The sequence below is a fragment of the Eimeria necatrix genome, genomic scaffold (assembly GCF_000499385.1).
Source record: "Eimeria necatrix Houghton genomic scaffold, Enh_scaff755, whole genome shotgun sequence".
Lineage (NCBI taxonomy): Eukaryota > Apicomplexa > Conoidasida > Eucoccidiorida > Eimeriidae > Eimeria > Eimeria necatrix.
The window spans coordinates 7,501-18,496 of record NW_013654578.1 but is presented as its reverse complement, the minus strand read 5'-3'; the positions used below and the strand labels follow the sequence as shown (position 1 = coordinate 18,496).

Sequence of the window (10,996 nt, the reverse complement as noted above, 5' to 3'; positions counted from 1 at the left end):
CCAACCCCCAACCCCCAACCCCCAACCCTAAACCCAAACCCCAAACCCCAAACCCCAAACCCTAAACCCTAAACCCTAAACCCTAAACCCTCGCCTGTGCCAGTGGGCGTCTTGGAGCAGCGCGCGCTGGGCAGTGTCGAAGTCTTGGTCGTAAATGAGCAAATAAGAAATTAATTCCGAAACTGACAAGTCCAGTTCTTGCTGCAGAGTCCGCAGCCGCCGGCAGTCCTCCAGGGCTTCCCCGTAGGCCAGCTGCAGCAGCAGCAGCAGCAGCAGCAGCAGCAGCAGCAGCAGCAGCAGCAGCAGCAAAGCAGCGAGGCGGCCAGTGAGTTCGGGTCTTGTTCGGCTGCTTTCGGCAATGTTCAGCCTCGCTGCCGGGCGCGCTAGAGGCAGCTACAGACAAACCCTAAACCCTAAACCCTAAACCCTAAACCCTAAACCCTAAACCCTAAACCCTAAACCCTCGGGCGCACGGGGGAGCGGCGGGGCTTTGCGGCTGCTGCTGCATCATGCATGCAGTGTTGAGCTGTCTGTACACCGCAGACGGGCCCGAGAAACTCCCCGCAACCCCCACTCGATTTCTCCCCTTTATTCATTTAAATAAATAAACAAATAAATAAATAATAAATAAATAAATAAATAAATAAATAAATAATAATAAATAATAAATAATAAATATCATTTCTCATTTGTTACTGTTACAACCGCCCCCGCTGAGGTGTACGTACACCTCGCGCCACAATGCGCTGTCGCGCCACTCTCGGGTGTATGTCCACCTCCCGCACCAAACCCTCCACCAAAAGCGCCACATTTGCATTTCTTTGGAAGTCCGAATCCAGCGACAAAGAATAGTCCCCTCGCTCCTCTTCCGGGGGCCCCCCCGGGGGGCCCCCCGGGGGGCGCTGCGGGCTCTCCCGGGGCGGAGGCCCCCGGGGGGCCCCCAGGGGGGCCCCCTGGGGGGGCCCCTGGGGGGCCCCCCGGGGCTGCTGCGGAGGGCCCCTTCTGCCGAGGCCCCTCCTTGTTGTGGGGGGCCCCCGGTGCTGGGCAGGGGCCCCCATTGGGGGCCCCCCGAGGCCCTAATGCTGAACTGTCCCCCTCGGCCGCAGCTAGGGGGGCCCCCTCGGGGGGCCCCGCAGGGGCGGGGCCCCCAGGCGGCGGGGGGGCCCCCGGGGGCCCCGCGGGCCCCGGGGGCCCCGGGGGCCCCGGGGGCCCCCGGGGGGCCCCCGGGGGGCCCCCTCGAAAGTGCCTGCACTGCTGCGGGTCACAGGGTACTGTCAAATGGGTCTTAAACCAAATATCGGAAGAACTTAAATTGTTGCAGCGCATGAGCTGGTGTATAGACACCCCGTACTCTGCAGCAATGGACAGCAGAGTGTCTGCGGGCCTTATCTTGTGTTTGTGGTCCGCCGTTGCTGCTGCTGCTGCTGCTGCTGCTGCTGCCGGCGGCGCTGCTGCTGCTGCTGCTGAGGGGGCCCCCGACGCTTCCGGGGCCCCCGAGGGGCCCTCGAAAGCTGCAGGAGAGCCCGCGGCGGGGGGCCCCTCTGTGGGGGAGCATACGGGAGCCATGGGCCAAAAAAGGGTACTGGGGGCCCTCAGGGGGGCCTCGGGGGCCCCTCAGAGGCCGCAGAAGCAGCAGAGGAGGCCCTGAAGCGGCTGGGAGGCCCCTGAAGCAGCAGCAGGGGCCCCTCCGCCGCGCGGCGGCTGCGAGGCAGGGGCTTCCTGGGGGAAAAGGCAGCTAAAAAGGAGAAAAAAGGAAATAAAAGAGTCAAAAAAGGAAATAAAAACCAAAAAAATTAACTAATTTGCTCTTTAGAAAGGTCTAAACCCGCGAAAAGCGGCTGCTGCTGCTGCGGCGCCGCCGAGCAGCTGCTGCAGGGCTGCGGTGTACAGACACCTCCGGGGGCCCCTGCGGAAGACTTTTGGAGGTTTTTGCGGGGAAAATGCGAAATAAATAAAAGAAATTCATTTAATTTAATTTAATTTAATTTAATTTAATTTAATTTTGCTTTTGACACTTCTTTCGGGCTCCCGAGGCGCTGAGAAACCCCCTCCACCCCCCAGCCTCTGCTGTCTTTCCTTCGGAGTTGGGTTCCTTTTCCTTGACTTTTCTTTTCCTTTTGTTTCATCTCTTTTCTGTTTCTGCGCGTTTTCTAAAGATGCGCTCAACGCGCCGAGAACTACCCAAAAACCCAAACCCTAAACCCTAAACCCTAAACCCTAAACCCTAAACCCTAAACCCTAGCACGCTGTCTGGGGTGTATGCACGCCTCTGGCCAGCCTCCGCGGCTGCTGAGTTGTTCTTAACTTTGCAAAAGTGTTGGGGCGAGTCCCACGGGTTTGTTTGCCCCAAACCCTAAACCCTAAACCCTAAACCCTAAACCCTAATTAGGGTTTGGGTTGGCTTCGTCCTCCGCTGCAGCCAGCAGCGCCTCTTTGTGCCAGTTGAACAAAACCGGCAGCGACTGCTGCATCAGCAGCTGCAGCGTGAGCCACTCGCCCCTGCTGCAGGCCACCAAGTGCACAGCTTTCCGCTGCTGCTGCTGCTGCTGCTGCTGCTGCTGCTGCTGCTGCTGCTGCTGCTGCTGCAGCGGCTCCGGCTGCTGCTGCAGCAGCGCAATACAAACGTGTGTCTGCGGCTTCCCCGAGTGGGGGCTGACCCTCAAAGTGTACCCTGGCCCGCAGGGGGCCTCCAGGGCCCACTCATCCCCCCTGGGGGCCCCCCGGGGGCCCCCAGAGGGTACAGGAGGCAGCCAACGTGCTTCGCCTTTAAAAGAACTGTCAGTCTCGCGGACTTGTCGAAAGTCTTTTGAGATGCCAACTTTGGCAAAAAAGAAAACACAAAACCCCCTTCCCGCATAAACCCCTGGGGGGCCCCCGGGGGGCCCCCGGCTGGGGGGCCCCCTGGGGGCCCCCTGGGGCCCCCTGGGGGCCCCCTGGGGCCATTTCGAGGGTGGGGGGAGAGGGGCGGACAGTTACCATGGAGGTTGTGCTGAAGATTGAAAAAGAAGCTGGCGGGGAGCCCCTGCTGCTGCTGCTGCTGCTGCTGCTGCTGCTGCTGCTGCTGCTGCTGCTGCTGCTGCTGCTGCTGCCGGGCCATCTACGGGGGCCCATGTAGAAACGGCGACCCTGGACGCCTCCTGCTGCTCCTGCTGCTGCTGCTGCTGCTGCTGCTGCTGCTGGGGTCTGGGGGCCCCTGAGGGGCCCCAGGGGGGCCCCCGAAAGCAGGAGGGCAGCAGTTGCTCGCTGCAGCATTTGGGGGAGAAAGAGAACTGATATGGTTTAGTATTAAGAGCTGGGAAGCAAAATATTGAGGGTTTAGGGTTTAGGGTTTAGGGTTTAGAGGCTAGGGTTTAGGGTGTAGAGCTAGGGTTTGGGGTTTGTGGAGCGACACAGGACTTCGGCAGTATCTTTTATCTCGAAACAAACAAAAATGAAAAGCGGTTTAGAGATAACTTAGAAGTTTAGGTTGAGGGTTTAGCGTTTAGGGTTTGGGGTTTAGGGTTTAGGGTTTAGGGTTTAGGGCCCGGGGGCCCCGGCGAGCATTCGGCTGCATGCTTTGGTGTGTCTGCGCACCCAATCTAGCCAGAAGTAAATTAAGTTGAATTAATTGAATAATAAACTATGAACTAACCGTAAACCCTAAACCCTAAACCCTAAACCCTAAACCCTAAACCCTAAACCCTCGACGAGCCCGTTGCCAGCTCGCGTGCTGCGGCTTCCGCTCCCAGCCGCAGACGAAACCCTCGAGTTTACTCCCAGACCTCAGGGTATAGGGTTTGTGCTTTGGGTTTTAGTCCCCCCTAGGGTTTAGGGTTTAGGGTTTAGGGTTTAGGGTTTAGGGTTTAGGATGGCGAAGAGCAAGAAGGGTCCCACGAAGGCGGAAATTGAGGCTGCGCTGCATGCAGCCAATTTGGAATTAATGGAACTTTTTAAAAAGAAAGAAAAAGATTTAATTTTTGCAAAAGAAAAGAAGTTCGAAGCTCTGCACCAGCAGCGGCTGCTCGAGGACGAGGCCAGCCAAACCCTAAACCCTAAACCCTAAACCCTAAACCCTAAACCCTAAAAGAGCGAAACGGCGAAACGGGCCGCGACCAGCTTGCCTTCGAGTCAAATTCCCTTGAAATACAAAACCCTAGAAAACGCTACGTCCCTTCAGTCCCTAAACCCTAAACCCTTGTAAACCCTAAACCCTTGTAAACCCTAAACCCTTGTAAACCCTGATAGCTTCGAAACCCTAGTTCCCTGTAAACCCTAAACCCTCGTAAACCCTAAATCAGTTCCTTCTTAAAGGATTTAACTCCGCTGCTTGCCCTAAACCCTAAACCCTTGACAGAAATGAGACAAGACAAAGTGTCTCGGTTTTGCTCATTAGGGTTTAGGGTTTAGGGTTTAGGGTTTGGCACTCGGACTCAGCAGCGTAGGGCTTCAAACTGAGGGTTTAGGGTTTAGGGTTTGACGGGTAACGTTTAGCGCCTAGGGTTTAAAGTGCAAAGTTTAGGGTTTAGGGTTTAGGGTTTAGGGTTTAGGGTCTAGGGTTTACAGGGTCGGGATTAACGCCAAGACTTCAAGACCTACGGCCTCAAATGCAGGGTTTAGGGTTTAGCGTTTAGGGTTTAGGGTTAAGGGTTTAGGGTTTGCAACTAGAAAATAGTGCACTTCAGCAAAGTCCTACATATGCTGAAACACTTAGCTTTCAGCGTTTAGGGTTTAAGGTTTAGGGTTTAGGGTTTAGGGTTTAGGGTTTAGGGTTTGTCTGCAGCTGAAAACCCTAAAAAGGCATTTAAAGGAGAAGGAAAGATGGGGGTCTAAAGCAGCAGAGGCGCTGCAGAAGCAGCTGCGAGAGCAGCAGCAGCAAGAAGCAGCAGACAGCAAGTTGCTGCAGCAGCAGCTGCAGCAGAAGCAGCAGCAGCAGCAGCAGCTGCTGCTGCAGCAGAAGCATATCGCCAAACAATTCGACAATGAAATCGGAGACACGCAGCGGGCCATGAAGGGTGCGGCTTAGGGTTTAGGGTTTAGGGTTTAGGGTTTAGGGTTTAGGGTTTGCAGCCCGTTTCCGTTTCTTTTTCTCTCAATTTAAACTCTTTTTTTCTTCTTTCTTTTTCTCCTTTTCTCCTCTCTTGTTTCTTTTGATCAATTAATAAATTCCTTTTAATTTCTTTTTATTTTTAATTATTTAATTAATTTAATTTATTTATTTTATTTATTTAATTTATTTTATTTATTTTATTATTTGCTGCTCGCAGAGCTGCAGCAAAAGTGCAATTCGCTGGAGGCGGAGTTTCTGTCGCTGCTGCAGTCCGTGCTGCAGCTGCTGCAGCAGCAGCTGCAGCAGCCAGCAGCAGTGGAGAAGGAACTTGCTGCTGCTTTTGAAAAACAAATGCAGCAAATTAAAAATGAAGTTATTTTTAAAATTCAAAACTTAGAAACAAAGTCCGAAAATAAAGAAACCCTCGGAGATGCCTGGAGGCAAATCGGCATGCAGCCGCCCCACGCTGTCACCAAACTCGGCGTCTAAACCCTAAACCCTAAACCCTAAACCCTAAACCCTAAACCCTAGACCCTAAACCCTAGACCCTTGGGGTGAAGGCGTGGAGGGGAGAGACGGCGGCATCGAATGCTCTTTTGCAGCAAACCGAAACAGCCGCTTCATCCCAAACCCTAAACCCTAAGCCCTAAACCCTAAACCCTAAACCCTAAACCCTAGCGCCTGAGGAAAGACAAGGGCACTGGGCGTGGCCCAACCTGCTCGCTGAGGGTTTTAAGAACAAAACCCTTTCGACAATAAACCCTCTTAGAGAAGCAAAAATAAAAAATAAAGTGGGTGAGAAATACAAAAGTGAAAAGCGCAGCAGCAGCAGCAGCAGCAGCAGCAGCAGTAGCAGCAGCAGTAGCAATCAGCAGCGGTGAAGACGCCGCTGCAGCAGCAGCAGCAGCAGCAACAGCAGCCCAGTTACCGCTGCATGAATAGCAGCAGCAGCTCAGTTACAGCTGCAGCAACGGCAGCAGCAGCAGCAGCTGAGATGCCGCTGCAGCAACAGCAGCAGCAGTTCAGTCGCCGCCGCAGCAGCAGCAGCAGCCGAGTTGCCGCTGCAGCAGCAGCAGCAACGGATTTAGCTGGTCCTCAAGCCTTTCCAGCAGCAGCTGCATGCAGCTGCAGCAGACTCAACAAGTCCCCTCAGCTCTCTTTAATGCTTAGGGTTTGGATTTAGGGTTTAGAGTTTAGGGTTTAGGGTTTAGGGTTTAGGGTTTAGAGTTTAGGGTTTAGGGTTTAGGGTTTAGCATGTGACCAGTACTTAACCAGCTGAACTTTTAAAAGGACAGCTAGCAGCTGAGAATCTGCATTTTGTTCTTTCCTTGGAGCCAAGATTTTAGGGTTTAGGGTTTAAAGCCCAGGGTTTAGGGTTTAGGGTTTAGGGTTTGGGGTTTAGAGTTTAGAGCTGAGAGATTAGGGTTTAGCGCATGGCTTCTGCTCCGGAATCTGTGTTGCTCTGCACGAAAAAAGTCGAGGTTTTGGCTTCGGGGGTTTCGAGTTAAGGGTTTAGGGTTTAGGGTTTAGGGTTTAGGGTTTAGAACCACCGAGAGAACTGGGTACTGTTCAGGCTAGAAAGCTGACATTGAAAAGCAGCCTTCGTGGTTTAGGGTTTAGAGTTTAGGGTTTAAGATTTAGGGTTTAGTGTCTAGGGTTTAGGGTTTAGGGTTTGGGGTTTAGGATTTAGGGTTGGGCAGCAGTCTCGCAGTTTGCAAGTGAACAGCACCGGAGACATTCGGCGCAGACCGAGGGTTTAGGGTTTAGGGTTTTAGGGTTTAGGGTTTAGCGTTTATATCTGTTGTTTGAAAGCAAAAATAAAAAATTTCTGTCAGCATTTGGTGTTTGAGGGTTTAGGGTTTAGGGTTTAGGGTTTAGGGTTTAGGTGACCTGCTGCTCACGGACACCGCCGCGCCCGGAGCCCAAACCGCTCACCTGTAATCCCCAAACCCTAAACCCTAAACCCTAAACCCTAAACCCTAGAGGTGGATTTCTGTGGGTCGCCACATCATTGTCTTTCAACTTTGTTCTTTTTCCAATTTACACGCAAACCCCTAACCACCCAACTATTCCCTCTTTTAGGGTTTGGGGTTTACGCTGGTTGTCTATCTGTCAGCTCCTGGCAGCCCAGACCCTAAACCCTAAACCCTAAACCCTAAACCCTAAACCCTTCCTCAGCCTCTTCTGCGGCAGAGAGAAGGGCCCTTCTGGCTGGCTTTCCGCCGCCACAGTGCCGCCCACACTCTAGGGTGGAGGGTGTAGGGTTTAGGGTTTAGGGTTTAGGGTTTAGGGTTTAGGGTTTAGGGTTTAGGGTTTGTCGCCAGCATGTTGTCTTGGCCTAAAATGCTAGGCCCCCTTGTGGCCCTTTTGCTGCTGCAGGCGGCCTTGGGGGCTCCTGCTGCTGCAGCTCCGAGGTCACCTCGCGCCCCGTAAGCCCAATAAACCCTAAACCCTAAACCCTAAACCCTAAACCCTAGACCCTAGACCCTAGCCCCTGAGTCCAAGAGTGTGTGGGACTACCCTCATCCCTACAAGCTGCCCACTGATTTTGCTGCTGCTGCTGCTGCTGCTGCTGCTGCTGCTGCTGCTGGGTGTCGTGCGCTTCCTGGGCACTCTCCGTGCTGCTCCCTTCAATGCTGCTGCTGCTGCTGCTGCTGCTGCTGCTGCTGCTGCTGCTGCTGCAGGGATGTTCGCGAGGTTGCTGCTCGGGTTATGGAGGGTTTGGAGCAGCGAACTGGGGCCTCGCCCACGCCTGAGGCAGTGCTGAAGCTGCTGCTGCACCTGCAGCAGCAGCAGCAGCAGCAGCAGCTGCAGCAGATGGGCATTGAGCCCAGCCGCCTCACTGCGGAAATAGCCGCCATTGCCTTCGGCCTGCAGCAGCAGCAGCAGCAGCAGCAGCAGCAGCAGCAGCAGCAGACCTCTGAAATAGAAAGGCTTGCTGCTGCAGCAGCCACGGGACTCATCAGCAAAGGTCTTGCTGCTTCTCTTGGCAGCCAGCAGCTAGATGACGTGCTGCAGCTGCTGCAGCAGCAAATTAGCACAAGGGGGCTAAACCCTGCGCAGCTCAGGGAAGCAATTGTTAAGAGAATTGACCAGTACAACGAGCAGCAGCAGCAGCAGCAGCAGCAGCAGCAGCAGCAGCAGCAGCAGCAGCAGCAGCAGCAGCAGCAGGAGTACCAGGAAAAGTACCAGCAACCGCAGCAGCAGCAGCAGCAGGAGTACCGGGAAAAATACCAGCAACCGCAGCAGCAGCAGCAGCAGGAGTACCAGCAAAAGTACCAGCAGCCTCAGCAGCAGCAGCAGCAGGAGTACCAGCAAAAGTACCAGCAGCCGCAGCAGCAGCAGCAGCAGGAATACCAGCAAAAGTACCAGCGGCCGCAGCAGCAGCAGCAGCAGGAATACCAACAAAAGTACCAGCAGCCGCAGCAGCAGCAGCAGCAGGAGTACCAGCAAAAGTACCAGCAGCAGCAGCAGCAGGAGTACCAGCAAAAGTACCAGCAGCCGCAGCAGCAACAGCAGCAGGAGTACCAGCAAAAGTACCAGCAGCAGCAGCAGCAGCAGCAGCAGGAACAGGAGCAGGAGCCACAGCCCCGTGAGCAGCCGCAAGAGGAATCGGAGCAGCAGCAGCCGGAGCAGCAGCAGGAGCAGCAACAGCAGCCTGACGTGGAGCAGAAGCAGCAGCAGCCTGCTGAGCAGCAGCAACAGGAGCCTGAGCAGCAGCAGCAGCAGCAGCAATCTGAAGAGCAGCAGCACCAGACGCCTGAACAGCAGCAGCAACCTGAAGAGCAGCAGCAGCAGCAGAACGCTTCTGAAGGGCAGCAGCAACAGGAGCCTGAACAGCAGCAGCAGCAGCAGGAGCCTGAACAGCAGCGGGAGGAATCTGAACAGCAGCAGCAGCAGCAGGAGCCTAAGAAGCAGGAGGAGCCTGAGCAGCAGCAGCAGCAGCAAGAGCAGCAGGAGCAGCAGCATCATGAGCAGCAGCAGGAACAGCAGCAGGAGCAGCATCAAGAGCAGCAGCAGGAGCCTGAGCAGCAGCAGCGGGAGAAACAGCAGCAGTCTGAGCAGCAGCAGCCTGAGCAGCAGCGCAAACAGCAGCAGCCTCAAGAGCAGCAGCAGCAGCAGCAGCAGCAGCAGCAGCAGAAAACACCTGCAATGCACCAGAAGTATGAAGACTCCGTACAAAGAGCTGAACGGGCAGCAGCAGCTGCTGCTGCAAGCGCGGCTGCTGCTGCTGCAGCAGCAACGAGTGCTGCAGAAGCTGCCGCAGCAGCAGCAAAGGCAACTGGCGCTCACTCCCAGCATGCAGCAGCAGCAGCTGCTGCTGCAGCAGCTGCAGATGAGGCATCTGCTGCTGCAAGGGAAGCAGCAGGAGCAGCAGCAGAGATCCTGGCGAGTTCAGCAGCAGCAGAGGAGGGGGCAGCAGCAGCTGTAGCACCACGAAATGCAGCAGCAGCAGCAGCAGCGCAGGGTGCAGCAAACAAAGCAGTAGCGCCAAAAGCAGCAGCAGCAGCAGCAGAAAGCCCTAATCCTGCTGCAGCAGCTGAAGGAGAGGCTCTAGCAGCACCAGCAGCAGCACAGCCATCTCAAGGAGCAGCAGCAGCAGCACCAGCAGCCCCCAAAGCCGCAGCAGCAGCACCAGCAGCAGCAGCAGCAGCACGGGCGCCAGCAGCAGTACCGGCCGCAGCAGCAAAGCGTGCACCCGCAGCAGCAGCACGGGCGCCCGCAGTAGCAGCAGCACGGGCAGCAGCAGCTCCCGCAGCAGCAGCAGCAGCAGCAGCAGCAGGACGGTCCCCAGCCGCCGGAGCAGCGCGAGGCCCCGCAGCAAAGCCGGCAGCTGCTGCAGCAGCAGGCGCACGCGGCGGAGCAGCAGCAGCAGCCCCCCCCGCAGCAGCAGCAGCAGCGCCCCCAGCAGCAGCAGCAGCAGCAGCAGCAGCAGCAGCAGCAGCAGCAAACGGGAACTCGCAGGACTGCCTGCGATTCGGCAGCGACAGCGTGGGCAAAGACATCCGGAAAATAGAAGATGGATCTGTGGGGTCTGTTGCTGCTTGTGCTGCTGCTTGTGCTGCTGTGCTGCGCTGCAGCAGCTACACCTTCAACCTGCGCCGCAGCTGGTGCTACTTGAAAGAGCAGCAGCAGCCAGCAGCAGCAGCAGCAGCAGCAGCAGCAGCAGTTTTCAAGCCGCAGCCTTCTTACTCGGAGCCTTTGGTCTCAGGCTTGAGGAGCTGCCAGCCTGCTGCAGCAGCAGCCACCAGGCGCCTGCAGCAGCAGCAGCAGCAGCAGCAGCAGCAGCAGCAGCAGCAGCGGGGGGCCCCCGAGGAGAACGCAGAGAACAGCGGCGTGCTCCCCTCAACTGCGGAAGAGCTGCTGCAGGGACTGCAGCAGCAGCAAACCGAACTGCAGCAGCAGGGGGGCCCCCCGCGGAGCGCAGCAGCAGCGCCCCCGAGCCGCGGGGGCCCCCCAGAAGAGCCCCCAGCAGCAGCAGCAGCAGCAGCAGCAGCAGCAGCAGCAGCGGCAGCAGCGGGGGAGGCCCCGAGCGCGCGGGGCCTCCAGTACGGCTGGGGGCCCCCAGGGTACTGGGGGGGGGCCCCCGGGGGCCCCGGATGGGGGGGCCCCCTCCAAAGACTTCACCAACTTGTAGACCATCCTTTGAAGACTGTGGGGGGCCTCGTGGCTGATGACCTTTTGGGTTTGAGTCCCCCGCCCCTGGGCAGCAACATGGGGGGCCCCTACTACGGGGGCCCCCCGGGGGGCCCCTACGGGGGGCCCCCCGGGGGCCCCTTCAGGGCTGCTGCTGCTGCAGACCAGGGTTTTCTGGGGGCCCGACGCAGACTTGCACATGCACAACAGGGGGGCCCCCCGGGGGCCCCCTTTGACTGCCTTTTGGGGGAGTGCTGACTGCCTGCAGCCCCTGGGGGCCCCTGGGGGCCCCTGAAGGCCCATGGGGCCCTTCGGGGGCCCCTAGGGGGCCCC

At 56.9% G+C, this 10,996-nt stretch overlaps 4 protein-coding genes across 4 annotated transcripts; 2 read left to right on the top strand and 2 right to left on the bottom strand.

The window, feature by feature from the left end:
• Positions 1-678: 678 nt before the first annotated feature.
• ENH_00074420 (LysM domain domain-containing protein, putative) lies at positions 679-1,566 on the bottom strand (the record flags this gene model as incomplete). Its single annotated transcript, XM_013582827.1, has 1 exon — positions 679-1,566. One exon carries the CDS (start codon positions 1,564-1,566, stop codon positions 679-681), a length of 888 nt encoding a protein of 295 aa, XP_013438281.1.
• Positions 1,567-2,381: 815 nt separating this feature from the next.
• Positions 2,382-3,252, bottom strand: ENH_00074410 (hypothetical protein, conserved; the record flags this gene model as incomplete). The annotated part of the gene is made up of 2 exons (XM_013582826.1): positions 2,382-2,603; positions 2,977-3,252. 2 exons carry the CDS (start codon positions 3,250-3,252, stop codon positions 2,382-2,384), a joined length of 498 nt encoding a protein of 165 aa, XP_013438280.1.
• Positions 3,253-4,335: 1,083 nt separating this feature from the next.
• On the top strand, positions 4,336-5,515 carry ENH_00074400 (hypothetical protein, conserved; the record flags this gene model as incomplete). Its single annotated transcript, XM_013582825.1, has 4 exons — positions 4,336-4,373; positions 4,543-4,597; positions 4,760-4,991; positions 5,244-5,515. 4 exons carry the CDS (start codon positions 4,336-4,338, stop codon positions 5,513-5,515), a joined length of 597 nt encoding a protein of 198 aa, XP_013438279.1.
• Positions 5,516-7,369: 1,854 nt separating this feature from the next.
• Positions 7,370-10,921, top strand: ENH_00074390 (hypothetical protein, conserved; the record flags this gene model as incomplete). The annotated part of the gene is made up of 2 exons (XM_013582824.1): positions 7,370-7,455; positions 7,711-10,921. The coding sequence occupies 2 exons, from the start codon at positions 7,370-7,372 to the stop codon at positions 10,919-10,921; spliced, it is 3,297 nt and encodes a 1,098-aa protein (XP_013438278.1).
• Between the last annotated feature and the right edge of the window lie 75 nt (positions 10,922-10,996).